This window comes from Anopheles funestus, chromosome 3RL (genome assembly GCF_943734845.2).
Source record: "Anopheles funestus chromosome 3RL, idAnoFuneDA-416_04, whole genome shotgun sequence".
NCBI classification, from domain to species: Eukaryota; Metazoa; Arthropoda; class Insecta; order Diptera; family Culicidae; genus Anopheles; species Anopheles funestus.
In genome coordinates this window covers 81,914,826-81,928,713 of record NC_064599.1, presented here as the reverse complement: position 1 = coordinate 81,928,713, position 13,888 = coordinate 81,914,826, and the positions used below count along the sequence as shown (strand labels likewise).

The window sequence follows — 13,888 nt, the reverse complement described above, 5'->3', positions numbered from 1 at the left end:
ACGCAAGAACTAATATTTTTCAAATTATCCATATTTTTCTACCCCGAAAATATTACCAAAAGGTGATCCAACAGTTGCTGCTTCCAGCTGTAAAACACATAACATAAACGTGTGCCAGTTATGCACGCAGTGCAAGTGTCAAACTGTATTGTTTCCAAAGCATCCTCACGAGAAGAAACAAATAAAAAGGAGATACGGACGTAAAATCATTGCTAGCAAAATGGCTCCGGAATTATCGAATTTTGAAACGGACTCATCGGCACGCCAGCAATACTCGGCGCACAATCCGATAGAGCAATATGTTTTACTCTCGAAAGGAGCGAAAGGGGCAGCTTGCATCGAGTTGATCAAACAGGTCTTGGAAGCACCGGGAGTTCACGTATTTGGAGAGCTATTGGCGATGCCAAACATTGAAGAGGTAAGCAAACCAGAGGATTCTCGTAAAAGTACATTGGTGAACAAGCAGTTGATACCTTATTGATTTTTTTTAGTTAAAAAATGGTTCGAATGCAAACTACTACAACACACTGAATCTGTTCGCCTATGGAACGTACCGTCAATATCTTGAGAACCAGGCCAAACTGATTCCGCTTACTCCGGCAATGCAAAAAAAGTTGCAGCACCTCACAGTGGTGTCTTTGGCGATCAAAAGCAAATGCATTCCTTACAATGAACTGCTCGATGAGCTGGACATAAAAAATGTACGTGTGTTAGAGGATTTGATAATCGAAGCCATCTACGCCGATGTCATACACGGTAAGCTTGATCAAAAGAACAAACAGCTGGAAGTGGATTACGCTATCGGGCGCGATATTCGCAAGGGCGATATAAAGGAAATTGCCTCCACCCTGCAAGAATGGAGTGATTCGTGTGAAACAATACTGCTCTGTCTTGAGACACAAATTAATCGAGCCAACACGGAAAAGCAGAAGCGTATTAAGCATAAGGAAGCGATCGAACAAGAGGTGTGTATGCGATGGTACAGATGGGAATGGAAATGACCTGCAATTGTGATCTCTTTTCTAGATTTCTAATCTCAAGAAAACGATAAAGACTCAATCGGCGGAATCAGACGAAGCAATGGCCACAGACGGCTGTCGGGATATGGCGGGCGGACTCGATCTGCGGAAAAAACCAACGAAATCCAAGAGCCTTAAAGGTTGCGGTAAGTCGTGGTTTAAAAATTTTTCTTGAATCAAACTCAGAAGCTAATGCGGTCAGTTGTTGATTTGTTCTGTTTGTTTGTACTACTCACCAATTGTCTGATGGCCTGCTATCAAAAAGCATTTCGTAAAGCGTATAAAGCAGTTATTCGTTTTCCATCCATTGTTCTTTCCATTGTCGTTTATCATTGTTTTGATTTAATTTTGTTTTTCATGCATCTTACTTACTTTCTCATTCGAAAGGTCCAGGCAAGTCAGTATCGAAATGATTGGCTTAACACTACCAAGAAGACACAGGCGCCACAGACTGCCAGCCGAAGGGCAGTTTTGGGATGTTAAATCATTAGTTTCTTTTTATGTTATTTTCCGTTTATTTATTCGGCGTTTAAAGAGGAAAGGCTGCACACGTCGTGTCGTTTCTTGCTTTTTATATCTGTACTAAGAATTGTGATGCAAAACACGAATAAATGATCGTCGATTTTTTTTTAAATTGAACACCAATTGTATCTAATGTTATTCCGAAAATTCAAAATTTGTAACCCTTTCTAAACAATGCAAATGTGGCGTTATATCTGAATAACTTCAGGCCGAAAGTTGATAGACACTAGTACGAATGATTCTTTAGCTTCCACCACTACATTGTGCATTGCAACTAAATCGTTTTTGGGATGGTTAGAGTTCACACATAGGATAGCTAAAATTCCTTCCTGAAGTGAAGGTTCGTATTTAGTAAGATTGATTGTTGCCTGCTGATTTCCAATGTTGGCAATTGTATAAATAGACTTCAATGATCCATTAATTTGAGCGTGTCGCAAAATAATTAGTACGTTCTCTTGCACAAATATGCCTAAACTATTTGCAACAAAATCAACACCGACCTTCATGGCAATCAGTTGACGGTAGACCTGCAAGTGGCTATTTTCTAATGCTAACTGTTGTTTAACATTCACCTGCGTGTAGTTCGGTGAGATGGGAAGCCATGTGTGATCCCCTGTCGAAAATCCGCCATTTTTTGTCGAATCCCACTGGAAAGGTGTACGTTCAGGATCGCGCGTTGTGTATTGATATCGGTCTGGGCCGGCATTACAAGCTGCTGGATCTACAGTATCATTATAGGATATCCAAACGTCGTCCATTCCAATTTCTTCGCCCTATAAATAACACCAAGGAGTTGGAATTGTAACATTACCAGTGTTGATTGATCTTCGATTGCTACGTACATTGTAGGTGACACCAACGCCCGGCAAGGAAAGCAAAATCATATTCATCGCATCTATCATATCTTCCCCGAATCTGCTAGCTACACGGTGCTGGTCGTGATTTCCCAACTTGAAATGAGCATTGAGATATAAATTAATTGCTCAAATCTACACCTTCCCAGAGATAGTGCTTACCACCCAATTTGGAACAATGCCATCGATCGCCGGCATATGATCAAGCCAGTAAGTGATGGTGCGTTTAAAATCCTCCGCCGTTGAATCTCCATTTAAATCGGTGATGAAATGAAAATTAAAGGGTATTTGCGCACCGGGAACGGTTCCATTGCCGTAATATTTCATCACGATGTCGATCGGAGAGTACGTTTCGGCCATTATAATGCGCTCGCGAACGCCTATGCGCTGTTGAAACTCTTCCATCACTGCACGCCACTGATAAACCATGTCGAGCGTTTCGTTTTGATCCTGTGTGTAAATGTGAACCAGATAACCAGGGTCATCCGGGTCGTCCGTGTTGCCGCTCAGTGGTTCATCCGGGTAGTTTCCATCAGCATCGGGAACTACTTCGAATAAGGTCGGCACGGCATCGATACGATAGCCTCCTACACCTCGTCCCAACCAATATCGCATTACGTCTTTCATGGCCTCCACAACGGCAGGATTTCTGTAGTTTAGATCTGGTTGTTTCACGGAGAATTGATGCAAATAATACTCCTTGCGCGTCTCGCTCCACTGCCACGCACTGCCTCGAAAGAAACTAACCCAGTTGCATGGTACAATTGGTTGCGCCGTACTGTTGTGTGGATTCGGTCGCCCTCGATGCCATACATAGAAATCCTCAAAGCCAGGCACTCGCTGTTCCGACTTCTTAAACCACTCGTGCTCATCGCTAGTATGGTTTGGGACGAAATCGAGAATCACTTCCATACCGAGCTCGTTGGCCTTTGTTCGCAGTGCGTCAAAGTCCGCCAACGTTCCATACTCTGGCTGAATGGAGTAGTAATCCGATATGTCGTAGCCGAAATCGGCCATCGGGGATTTAAATATCGGAGACAGCCAAAATCCGGTTATATTGTTCTCACTCAAATACTCCAACCGGGAAATGATACCGCGCAAATCACCAACACCATCCCCATTGCTGTCCATAAACGAACGTGGATAGATTTGATAGAAGATGCCCGATTTCCACCAATCATTATCATTCCGTGACTCAATGGGTATATCACTTCCCGCTATGGAGGGTATACTACCCAACAGCAGCACTACCAAAATGATCATCATCACGGCAAGAGATTTGCGATCAAGACCACTTCACCATCACGAAGTGCAGCGACTGACTGGGGATGAAAACGATCGTTTGTTAACAATTCAACGCATGCACAAGAGGAAGTTGTTGGGTTATCAATGGAAGCATCTTGTTTACTAACAGCATTGCTATCACAATTCGTACAAGGCATTCATATGATTCATCCCATACATAAAGCACAGTGTGTGGCTGCGTTGTTTGCGTTTGGTTTGAAGATGTACAAAGTGAGCAAGAATGAGCTAGTGAGTTGAAACGTTTTATTGAACGAGTTTCGTTCACTCTCCACGACGAGTTTTAGTGACTCTTTTTTCACTAACTCACTCATGAGTGTAGGCATGTAGCCATGGTGAGTCGAGTCGCAAAAAGAGTAAATACGTGAGTTGAAACAAAAATATGCGAGTGAGTTGAAACGGAACAAAAATGAGTTCAAACGAAACGTTTGAAACACATGAGTTGTAACGTAATACATGTGTACATACCCAAGGTAGCCGAATGAATATACTTCTAGCTCTGCCTAACTATCAAACCCGTATAATCGAACAAGCGGGCTAGTCTGATCCGCAAGGACATGAAACGGGATCCGCCTCTGATAAGGAGATTTTAAAATTGTTTATATTTTTTTAAATTTTTTCTGATTTTTTACTCTTTTTTTAATTTTAAGCCTTATTTGAGTGAAAAGAAACTCATTGCAACCAATTGGCATTAAAATAAATCAATTTAAATTTTTTTGCAAAATTTCTCAAAGAAATGGCAAGGGGTACCCCTTATGAAATTTTCGAGTTGAAAATTTTTTAAAATGTTTTTTCTGATTTTTGATTCTTTTTTTAATTTAAAGCACTATTTAAGCGAAAAGAAACTTATTGCAACAAAATTCGCATTAAAATATACCACATTTTTCAATTTTGCTAAATTACTCAAAAATGAGGAAAATTTTACATTTTCTCAAACAGGGTAAGGAACTTGGTTCCTCGAATAACTTCTGGCACAGACATCTGAGGGCATGGCCGTCCAAGAAGAAAATGTAGCCATTGTTGCCATCTATCGACCACAAGTTAAAGATTGGCGATCCATTGGATACCGACCGAGTTATAGGCAAAAGTTGGTGCAAAAATGAGGAAAATTTTACATTTTCTCAAACAGGGTAAGGAACTTGGTTCCTCGAATAACTTCTGGCACAGACATCTGAGGGCAAGGCCGTCCAAGAAGAAAATGTAGCCATTGTTGCCATCTATCGACCACAAGTTAAAGATTGGCGATCCATTGGATACCGACCGAGTTATAGGCAAAAGTTGGTGCAAAAATAAACCTTTTGAAATTTTCAAATTTTTATATTTTTGTCAATTTTTTCAGAATTTTTACTCTTTTTTTAATTTTAAGCATTATTTGAGTGAAAAGAAACTCATTGCAACCAATTGGCATTAAAATAAATCAATTTAAATTTTTTTGCAAAATTTCTCAAAAAAATGGCAAGGGGTACCCCTTATGAAATTTTCGAGTTGAAAATTTTTTAAAATTTTTTTTCTGATTTTTTATTCTTTTTTTAATTTAAAGCACTATTTAAGCGAAAAGAAACTTATTGCAACAAAATTCGCATTAAAATATACCACATTTTTCAATTTTGCTAAACTACTCAAAAATGAGGAAAATTTTACATTTTCTCAAACAGGGTAAGGAACTTGGTTCCTCGAATAACTTCTGGCACAGACATCTGAGGGCATGGCCGTCCAAGAAGAAAATGTAGCCATTGTTGCCATCTATCGACCACAAGTTAAAGATTGGCGATCCATTGGATACCGACCGAGTTATAGGCAAAAGTTGGTGCAAAAATGAGGAAAATTTTACATTTTCTCAAACAGGGTAAGGAACTTGGTTCCTCGAATAACTTCTGGCACAGACATCTGAGGGCAAGGCCGTCCAAGAAGAAAATGTAGCCATTGTTGCCATCTATCGACCACAAGTTAAAGATTGGCGATCCATTGGATACCGACCGAGTTATAGGCAAAAGTTGGTGCAAAAATGAGTCTTATGAAATTTTTAAATTTTTATATTTTTGTCAATTTTTTCAGAATTTTTACTCTTTTTTTAATTTTAAGCATTATTTGAGTGAAAAGAAACTCATTGCAACCAATTGGCATTAAAATAAATCAATTTGAATTTTTTTGCCAAATTTCTCAAAAAAATGGCAAGGGGTACCCCTTATGAAATTTTCGAGTTGAAAATTTTTTAAAATTTTTTTTCTGATTTTTTATTCTTTTTTAAATTTAAAGCACTATTTAAGTGAAAAGAAACTTATTGCAACAAATTCCCATTAAAATAAATCAATTTAGAAAATTTTGAAAAATTACTCAAAAAAAGGTAAGGCTATAGCCTTAGGAAATTTGCAGCATTTTCATTTGGCTAGTTTGGGTATGTATCAAAAGTTTCGATTCAACTCAGTTTTGTTTCAACTCACTCGCACATTTTCGTTTCAATCACACGTATTTACTCTTTTTGCAACTCGACTCACCACGGCTACATGCTTACACTCATGAGTGCGTAAAAAGATCGAACCTTAACTTATACGTTTATGCCGGGTTTTATGGCTTTGAAATGAGTCGTTAAACGAGCTGACTCCTAATAACGACTCATTCACTCTGAGTTGATTCACTAAAAGGAGTTGTTATTCTCATCTCTAGTTTGGTTCAAATTTGAAAAGTGATATGTTTTCACATCGATAGGTGCTTCGGAGTCCCCTAATGATACCGTGCCCTTCGAACATGCAACGCGTTTTACCATTCAAACGGAACCGTAAATTCTAGCTGTTGCAAGTTGTATGATCATGAACTAACTGTCCGATACTGTCCCTCGAGGGTGTATCGTCAAGGGTTTCGCAAATATAAAACAATAATGGACACTTTACGAGATTACGAGATCCGCTTGATAACGATTCGCTGTAAAGTTAAAGGTATAAATGCAACTATGGTGTCAAAAGCTAACGACAGTTGGGTGTATTGTGTGAGCAAAACCGCGTCTCTGTTGTCTACGTCCGCGAGTATGGGTCTTTACTGCTGGGTGCTGACCCTATTAACGGTCGGAGTTGGTGTAGCTTCAGCCCAGAAAGATTGGTGGGAAACGGCAAGCTTCTATCAGATCTATCCACGATCATTTCAAGATAGCAATGGCGATGGAATTGGAGACTTGAACGGCATAGCCAGTCGGCTACAATATCTAAAGTCGCTGGGCATGACGGGGTTCTGGCTTTCGCCAATCTATCCCTCACCTATGGCTGACTTTGGGTATGATATTTCCAACTTTACCGACATTCATCCAAGCTTTGGCACGATGGCAGATTTCAAGCGACTCGTAGAAGAAGCGAAAAAACTGCAACTCCGCGTCATCCTCGATTTCGTGCCGAACCATTCAAGTGACGAACACGAATGGTTCAAGAAGAGCGTTAACCGTGAATCCGGGTTTGAGGATTTTTACGTCTGGCAGGATCCCAAACCGGGAACGGTTCGTGATCCACCGAATAACTGGGTATGAGCTGGGAGAACATTTTAACTTTGCGCGCCTGTTGGGCTTGTAAATCGATTTCCATCACTTTTAAAGGTTGCAGCATGGTACGGGTCGGCATGGGAATGGAACGACGATCGAAAGCAATTTTACCTGCATCAGTTTCATGCGAAGCAACCGGATCTGAATTACCGCAATCCTGCCGTGGTGCAGGCGATGAAGAATGTGCTACGCTTTTGGTTGGACCAGGGAGTGGATGGATTTCGAGTCGATGCTGTCCCATGGTTGTTCGAGACGGTCGGCTTCCCGGACGAACCCGTAAGCGGTCAATCAAGCGATCCGTTAAGTCAAAACTACCTTAATCATATATACACCCTCGACCAACCGGAAACCGTGGACATGGTGTATCAATGGCGTGAGCTACTGGATCAGTACAAGCAGGAGCATAACACTACTACCAAAGTGCTCATGACGGAGGCCTGGTCGTCTTTGGATGTTGTAAAAACGTACTTCAACGACAGTAACAATCGCCAAGGATCGCAGATGCCGTTCAACTTTCAATTGATCATGCGCCTGGATAGCAATTCGAAGGCAACCGATTTCAAGAAGGTGATCGACTCGTGGATTAATATTATTCCACCCAACCATACGCCCAACTGGGTGGTAAGTGATTCATCCATTTCCTATTGACTTGTGACTCGGAAATGAGCAAACCTCTCCTATCTTCCAGCTAGGAAATCACGACAAACGACGTGTTTCATCGCGCATGGGAGGAGATCACATGGTTGACATAATGGCTATGATCGAACTGACACTTCCCGGTATAACGGTCACCTACCAGGGAGAAGAAATTGGAATGCACGACGTAGACATATCCTGGAAAGATACGCAAGATCCCGCTGCATGCCAACTGACTGAAGACACTTATCAGGAAGGAACACGCGATCCGGCTAGAACTCCGTTTCAGTGGGATGCTACTGCAAATGCTGGCTTCACCAACGCCTCAGTAAAGCCGTGGCTTCCACTAGCTGAAGATTATCCGCTGGTGAATGTGAAAGTACAGCAAGAAACCACCCAAAACAGCCATTTGAAAGTGTTCAAGGAGCTGATGAGTTTGCGTGGCACCAACGCACTCATCTGGGGTGATTTCAAATCACAAGTGCTTGGAACCAATGTATATGCGTTAACACGTTCATTCCCAAACGATAAGCGGTCATATGTTGTGCTAGCTAATATTGGCTCCACAGTCGAAACGGTAGACGCCACAAAGGTGGACACCACTTTGCCCAATAGTCTTGTGTTTCGCGTGGTGAGCGTATCATCAAAACGCAAACCAGGGTATGTGAGGAATTATACGTAGATTTCTGCGTAGTTCTACTACAACTAACATATGTTTTTCTTCTATTCCAGAGAGACTGTTACATCAAACAATATTCAATTGCAAGCTTACGAAGCAGTTGTGTTAAGCAATGGTACACACAGGTTGAGGCAAAGCTTTACCATGTTGGGTGGTGTTATTGTAATAATGATGTTAGTTACTTTGTTTAAACTGTAAAGATAAACTGTTACTTTTACAAATGAAGGAAAAATAAAATTTGATTATATCCCACTTGAATTCTATGTGTATAAATGGATCTGTTGCTTTACTTTGCTTTTGGAATATGAATAAAGACTTCCTTCGTCTAGAAATCGAAAGTCTTTCGTGTAACAAGAAAGACATTTTAAATATTTTTGTTTTGGTGCCACACTGTCGGTAGTCGGTAAATTAACAGATAAGAACTATTTACTAAGACAAAAATCACCCTCCACTGAATCACGAATGGAATATTTCATCTTACGTAACTTTAATTGATGTTATGCGTTCATGGTGTATTCAATTATTTGTACCATGTTGCAAATTAAAAAGGAAGAATGTTTTGCAATCAATTTACGCTCAGGAAGCTTTTATTTTGAAGCACGAATGGAAAGCGTATTTGCTTCGACAGGTCTTGAAGTGTGTTACAGTACTGTTTGATATTTGCTCGTGGCCCATTTTGCCTGTAGGTAGATGAAGCCCACTGCATCTGATCGCATCACAGCGTTGCACTTGTAGCGTGCACACGAATGTAAACGAATGTATCACAAAAAAAACAACGATAATAAACCCCACCGTGATGGTTAATTTGTCGCCTCGTGAGTGTTTGGAAAAACACCATTGAACTATCTTATCAATCGGCAAACATCTTTCAAGTCATCACTTTGGAAATACGTTTTGTTCGCATGGTCCGCGCTGGAAAAAAGCATTGTTTAGTTTGTGAGCATCAAATAACAAATACTCATCATCATCAACAAGATCAACTACCGGTTGCGGTGGGCTCGGATGTAGGAAATAAAAAAGGCTATAAAATGGTCACTACCACGCACGGTCAATCAGAGTGTGTTTTAAGCAGCGTACCTTCGTCAGAATGTGGCTCGCAGTTATTGTTGGTGTGCTGGCAATTGTGCCGTCCCTGCTGGCAGACGAACATTGGTGGCAGCATGCCAACTTCTATCAGATTTATCCACGATCATTCAAGGACAGTGATGGTGACGGTGTGGGAGACTTGCGCGGCATTATGGAAAAGGTACCGTACTTACGCCGCGAGCTAGGCATCGATGCAGTATGGTTGTCGCCGATCTTTAAATCACCGATGGCCGACTTTGGTTACGATATTTCCGATTTCCGTGACATACATTCCGAGTTTGGCACAATTGCCGACTTGGAGGCGCTAGCTGCCACCTGCAATGCGGAAGGACTGAAGCTGATCCTGGATTTCGTTCCCAATCACAGCAGTGATGAGAGCGAATGGTTCATAAAGTCTGTCAACAAGGACCCAACCTACAGTGATTACTATGTTTGGCATCCAGGAAAAACGTTGTCCAACGGAACACGTGTACCACCCTCGAACTGGGTGAGTGTATTCCGTGGACCAGCCTGGGAATGGAATGAAGTCCGGCAAGAGTACTATCTCCATCAGTTCTTGGTCAAGCAGCCCGATCTGAACTATCGCAATTCGGCACTGGTACAAGAAATGAAAGATGTAATTAAATTCTGGCTGGATAAAGGAGTGCACGGATTCCGCATCGATGCTGTGCCGTATCTGTTCGAGTCCACCCCAACTAATGGGGTTTATCCGGACGAAGAGAAGAGTGGCGAAACCGATGATCCGGACAATCCGACCTATTTAGTTCATACGCACACGCAAAACCTAGATGAAACGTTCGATATGGTATACCAATGGCGAAAGGTTGTCGATGACTACAAGCAAGAGAAACTGTCCGAAGATATAGTGCTGATGGCGGAAGCATACACGCCCTTGATGAACATTATTCGCTTGTTTGGCAATGAAAATTCGGAAGGAGCCCACGTTCCGTTCAATTTTGAAGTACTGAGCAACACGTTCAAGGATACGACGGGAACACAATTTTATGACAACATTAAACGATGGCTCGATGTGGTACCATCAAATAGATTCTCCAACTGGGTGGTATGGAAGAAAAGCCGATTGCCTTGCCGAGCACTCAACGTTGTAATAATACATTACCATTTGCTTACTGTTTTCAGCTCGGAAATCATGATAACAAACGGGTGTCGTCTCGTCTAGGCGTCGCGCGTGCAGATCTTTATCAAATCGCCTTAAACGTGTTGCCGGGAATTGCCGTTACATTCAATGGCGACGAGCTAGCAATGGAGGACGTGTTCATCTCGTGGAAGGATACCATTGATCCGGCGGCATGCAATTCTAACCCCAAAGACTACCTGATGTACAGCCGCGATCCCGTGCGAACCCCATTCCAGTGGGACGATTCAGTTAGTGCTGGGTTTTCCACTAATCGCACCACGTGGCTTCCGGTTGCAGCGAACTACAAAACGCTCAACTACAAGGCACAGAAAGCTGCTCCACGCTCGCATGTGAAAATATTCCAAGCACTCGTCCGGCTGCGCAAGCAGCGCACATTGCGCGAAGGAACGATGGAAATGCAACTAGTCGGTGATAACATAATCGTGATTAAACGGCACCTGGAAGGAGTGAGCACCATTGTGGCCGTGCTAAACTTTAACAAAACAACTGAAACTGTTAAACTGTCGTCCGTGTACGAAGGTTTGCCAGCCGCCTTCGAGGTGATTACCTCCTCGATGCAGACAAACTACATAGATGGGTAAGTTGTTGGGCACCTAAACCTGATTTTTTTCCCTGTCCTTGTTGTTCAAACATTGTTGTATTTTAAATTTTAGAACGGTCGTGGGAAGAGATGAAGTCGTTCTGCCCGCCGATGCAGCAATTGTTCTAGAAGGAAACGTTGCGAATGGCATTTAGTTTTAGCAAATTCCCTAATCATTCTAGTTCTACAACAACTGGACATAATTCTTAATGCTCACCTATTTGAACCACATGCACAGATGCAATGTGTCCAATGAAAGCCAAATAAATCACGAAACAAAAGCACTAAAATGTTTAAAAATATTACCGGAAGTGTGACTCTATTAAAAATGAAAGAAACTTTAGCTTTTTTTTGGGAAATTTAGCAAAATTGAAAAATATGATATATTTTAATGCGAATTTTGTTGCAATAAGTTTCTTTTCGCTCAAATAATGCTTTAAATTAAAAAAAGAATAAGAAATCAGAAAAAAAATTTTAAAAAATTTTCAACTCGAAAATTTCATAAGGGGTACCCCTTGCCATTTTTTTGAGAAATTTTGCAAAAAAATTTAAATTGATTTATTTTAATGCCAATTGGTTGCAATGAGTTTCTTTTCACTCAAATAATGCTTAAAATTAAAAAAAAAGTAAAAAATCTGAAAAAATTGAAAAAAATATAAAAATTTGAAAATTTCATAAGACTCATTTTTGCACCAAATTTTGCCTATAACTCGGCCGGTATCCAACGGATCGCCAATCTTTAACCTGTGGTCGATAGATGGCAACAATGGCTACATTTTCTTCTTGGACGGCCTTGCCCTCAGATGTCTGTGCCAGAAGTTATTCGAGGAACCAAGTTCCTTACTCTGTTTGAGAAAATGTAAAATTTTCCTCATTTTTGAGTAATTTAGCAAAATTGAAAAATGGGGTATATTTTAATGCGAATTTTGTTGCAATAAGTTTCTTTTCACTTAAATAATGCTTTAAATTAAAAAAAGAATAGAAAATCAGAAAAAAAATTTTAAAAAATTTTCAACTCGAAAATTTCATAAGGGGTACCCCTTGCCATTTTTTTGAGAAATTTTGCAAAAAAATTTAAATTGATTTATTTTAATGCCAATTGGTTGCAATGAGTTTCTTTTCACTCAAATAATGCTTTAAATTAAAAAAAGAGTGAAAAATAATAAAAAAAATCAAAAAATTCAAAAAAAATGAAAATTTTCCTCATTTTTGCACCAACTTTTGCCTATAACTCGGTCGGTATCCAACGGATCGCCAATCTTTAACCTGTGGTCGATAGATGGCAACAATGGCTACATTTTCTTCTTGGACGGCCATGCCCTCAAATGTCTGTGCCAGAAGTTATTCGAGGAACCAAGTTCCTTACCCTGTTTGAGAAAATGTAAAATTTTCTTCATTTTTGAGTAATTTAGCAAAATTGAAAAATGTGGTATATTTTAATGCGGATTTTGTTGCAATAAGTTTCTTTTCGCTCAAATAATGCTTTAAATTAAAAAAAGAATAAGAAATCAGAAAAAAAATTTTAAAAAATTTTCAACTCGAAAATTTCATAAGGGGTACCCCTTGCCATTTTTTTGAGAAATTTTGCAAAAAAATTTAAATTGATTTATTTTAATGCCAATTGGTTGCAATGAGTTTCTTTTCACTCAAATAATGCTTAAAATTAAAAAAAAAGTAAAAAATCTGAAAAAATTGAAAAAAATATAAAAATTTGAAAATTTCATAAGACTCATTTTTGCACCAAATTTTGCCTATAACTCGGCCGGTATCCAACGGATCGCCAATCTTTAACCTGTGGTCGATAGATGGCAACAATGGCTACATTTTCTTCTTGGACGGCCTTGCCCTCAGATGTCTGTGCCAGAAGTTATTCGAGGAACCAAGTTCCTTACCCTGTTTGAGAAAATGTAAAATTTTCCTCATTTTTGAGTAATTTAGCAAAATTGAAAAATGGGGTATATTTTAATGCGAATTTTGTTGCAATAAGTTTCTTTTCACTTAAATAATGCTTTAAATTAAAAAAAGAATAGAAAATCAGAAAAAAAATTTTAAAAAATTTTCAACTCGAAAATTTCATAAGGGGTACCCCTTGCCATTTTTTTGAGAAATTTTGCAAAAAAATTTAAATTGATTTATTTTAATGCCAATTGGTTGCAATGAGTTTCTTTTCACTCAAATAATGCTTTAAATTAAAAAAAGAGTGAAAAATAATAAAAAAAATCAAAAAATTAAAAAAAAAATGAAAATTTTACTCATTTTTGCACCAACTTTTGCCTATAACTCGGTCGGTATCCAACGGATCGCCAATCTTTAACCTGTGGTCGATAGATGGCAACAATGGCTACATTTTCTTCTTGGACGGCCTTGCCCTCAGATGTCTGTGCCAGAAGTTATTCGAGGAACCAAGTTCCTTACCCTGTTTGAGAAAATGTAAAATTTTCCTCATTTTTGAGTAATTTAGCAAAATTGAAAAATGGGGTATATTTTAATGCGAATTTTGTTGCAATAAGTTTCTTTTCACTTAAATA

The 13,888-nt window shown here is 39.7% G+C and overlaps 6 protein-coding genes across 17 annotated transcripts in view; 4 read left to right on the top strand and 2 right to left on the bottom strand.

Moving 5' to 3' along the window:
• Window positions 1–13,888, bottom strand: part of LOC125771824 (uncharacterized) — a 225,059-nt gene that overhangs the window by 35,695 nt on the left and 175,476 nt on the right. The window lies entirely within an intron of this gene.
• Window positions 1–13,888, top strand: part of LOC125771829 (splicing factor 3A subunit 2-like) — a 227,593-nt gene that overhangs the window by 41,461 nt on the left and 172,244 nt on the right. The gene's annotated exons all lie outside the window — the stretch shown is intronic.
• On the top strand, window positions 63–1,658 carry LOC125771821 (COP9 signalosome complex subunit 7). Of its 2 annotated transcripts, none has more exons than XM_049442892.1 (4): window positions 63–418; window positions 492–965; window positions 1,027–1,165; window positions 1,413–1,658. In XM_049442892.1, exons 1-4 carry the CDS (start codon window positions 221–223, stop codon window positions 1,430–1,432), a joined length of 831 nt encoding a protein of 276 aa, XP_049298849.1. In that variant the 5' UTR covers window positions 63–220; the 3' UTR covers window positions 1,433–1,658. The 2 variants fall into 2 exon arrangements, with proteins under 2 accessions (XP_049298849.1, XP_049298848.1); XM_049442891.1 differs by having other exon boundaries at window positions 72–418; window positions 1,407–1,658.
• On the bottom strand, window positions 1,511–3,747 carry LOC125771790 (maltase A3-like). The gene is made up of 3 exons (XM_049442847.1): window positions 2,558–3,747; window positions 2,384–2,491; window positions 1,511–2,314 (listed from the first exon to the last, which is right to left on the bottom strand). The coding sequence occupies exons 1-3, from the start codon at window positions 3,659–3,661 to the stop codon at window positions 1,730–1,732; spliced, it is 1,797 nt and encodes a 598-aa protein (XP_049298804.1). The 5' UTR covers window positions 3,662–3,747; the 3' UTR covers window positions 1,511–1,729.
• LOC125771785 (maltase A3-like) lies at window positions 6,648–8,793 on the top strand. Its single transcript, XM_049442838.1, has 4 exons — window positions 6,648–7,202; window positions 7,275–7,841; window positions 7,909–8,516; window positions 8,589–8,793. Exons 1-4 carry the CDS (start codon window positions 6,720–6,722, stop codon window positions 8,731–8,733), a joined length of 1,803 nt encoding a protein of 600 aa, XP_049298795.1. The 5' UTR covers window positions 6,648–6,719; the 3' UTR covers window positions 8,734–8,793.
• On the top strand, window positions 9,578–11,665 carry LOC125771791 (probable maltase). The gene is made up of 3 exons (XM_049442848.1): window positions 9,578–10,684; window positions 10,762–11,357; window positions 11,434–11,665. Exons 1-3 carry the CDS (start codon window positions 9,623–9,625, stop codon window positions 11,513–11,515), a joined length of 1,740 nt encoding a protein of 579 aa, XP_049298805.1. The 5' UTR covers window positions 9,578–9,622; the 3' UTR covers window positions 11,516–11,665.

Coding starts and splice junctions, on each gene's coding strand:
- LOC125771821 (XM_049442891.1), top strand. CDS start 221: ATGGCTCCGGAATTATCGAATTTTGAAACGGACTCATCGGCACGCCAG. Junction 966..1,026: donor AGGAAGCGATCGAACAAGAG/GTGTGTATGCGA, acceptor TCTCTTTTCTAG/ATTTCTAATCTCAAGAAAAC. Junction 1,166..1,406: donor CAAGAGCCTTAAAGGTTGCG/GTAAGTCGTGGT, acceptor CTCATTCGAAAG/GTCCAGGCAAGTCAGTATCG.
- LOC125771790 (XM_049442847.1), bottom strand. CDS start 3,661: ATGATGATCATTTTGGTAGTGCTGCTGTTGGGTAGTATACCCTCCATA. Junction 2,492..2,557: donor GCATTGTTCCAAATTGGGTG/GTAAGCACTATC, acceptor GCTCATTTCAAG/TTGGGAAATCACGACCAGCA. Junction 2,315..2,383: donor GCGTTGGTGTCACCTACAAT/GTACGTAGCAAT, acceptor TGTTATTTATAG/GGCGAAGAAATTGGAATGGA.
- LOC125771785 (XM_049442838.1), top strand. CDS start 6,720: ATGGGTCTTTACTGCTGGGTGCTGACCCTATTAACGGTCGGAGTTGGT. Junction 7,203..7,274: donor GTGATCCACCGAATAACTGG/GTATGAGCTGGG, acceptor TCACTTTTAAAG/GTTGCAGCATGGTACGGGTC. Junction 7,842..7,908: donor ACCATACGCCCAACTGGGTG/GTAAGTGATTCA, acceptor CCTATCTTCCAG/CTAGGAAATCACGACAAACG.
- LOC125771791 (XM_049442848.1), top strand. CDS start 9,623: ATGTGGCTCGCAGTTATTGTTGGTGTGCTGGCAATTGTGCCGTCCCTG. Junction 10,685..10,761: donor ATAGATTCTCCAACTGGGTG/GTATGGAAGAAA, acceptor TACTGTTTTCAG/CTCGGAAATCATGATAACAA. Junction 11,358..11,433: donor CAGACAAACTACATAGATGG/GTAAGTTGTTGG, acceptor TTTAAATTTTAG/AACGGTCGTGGGAAGAGATG.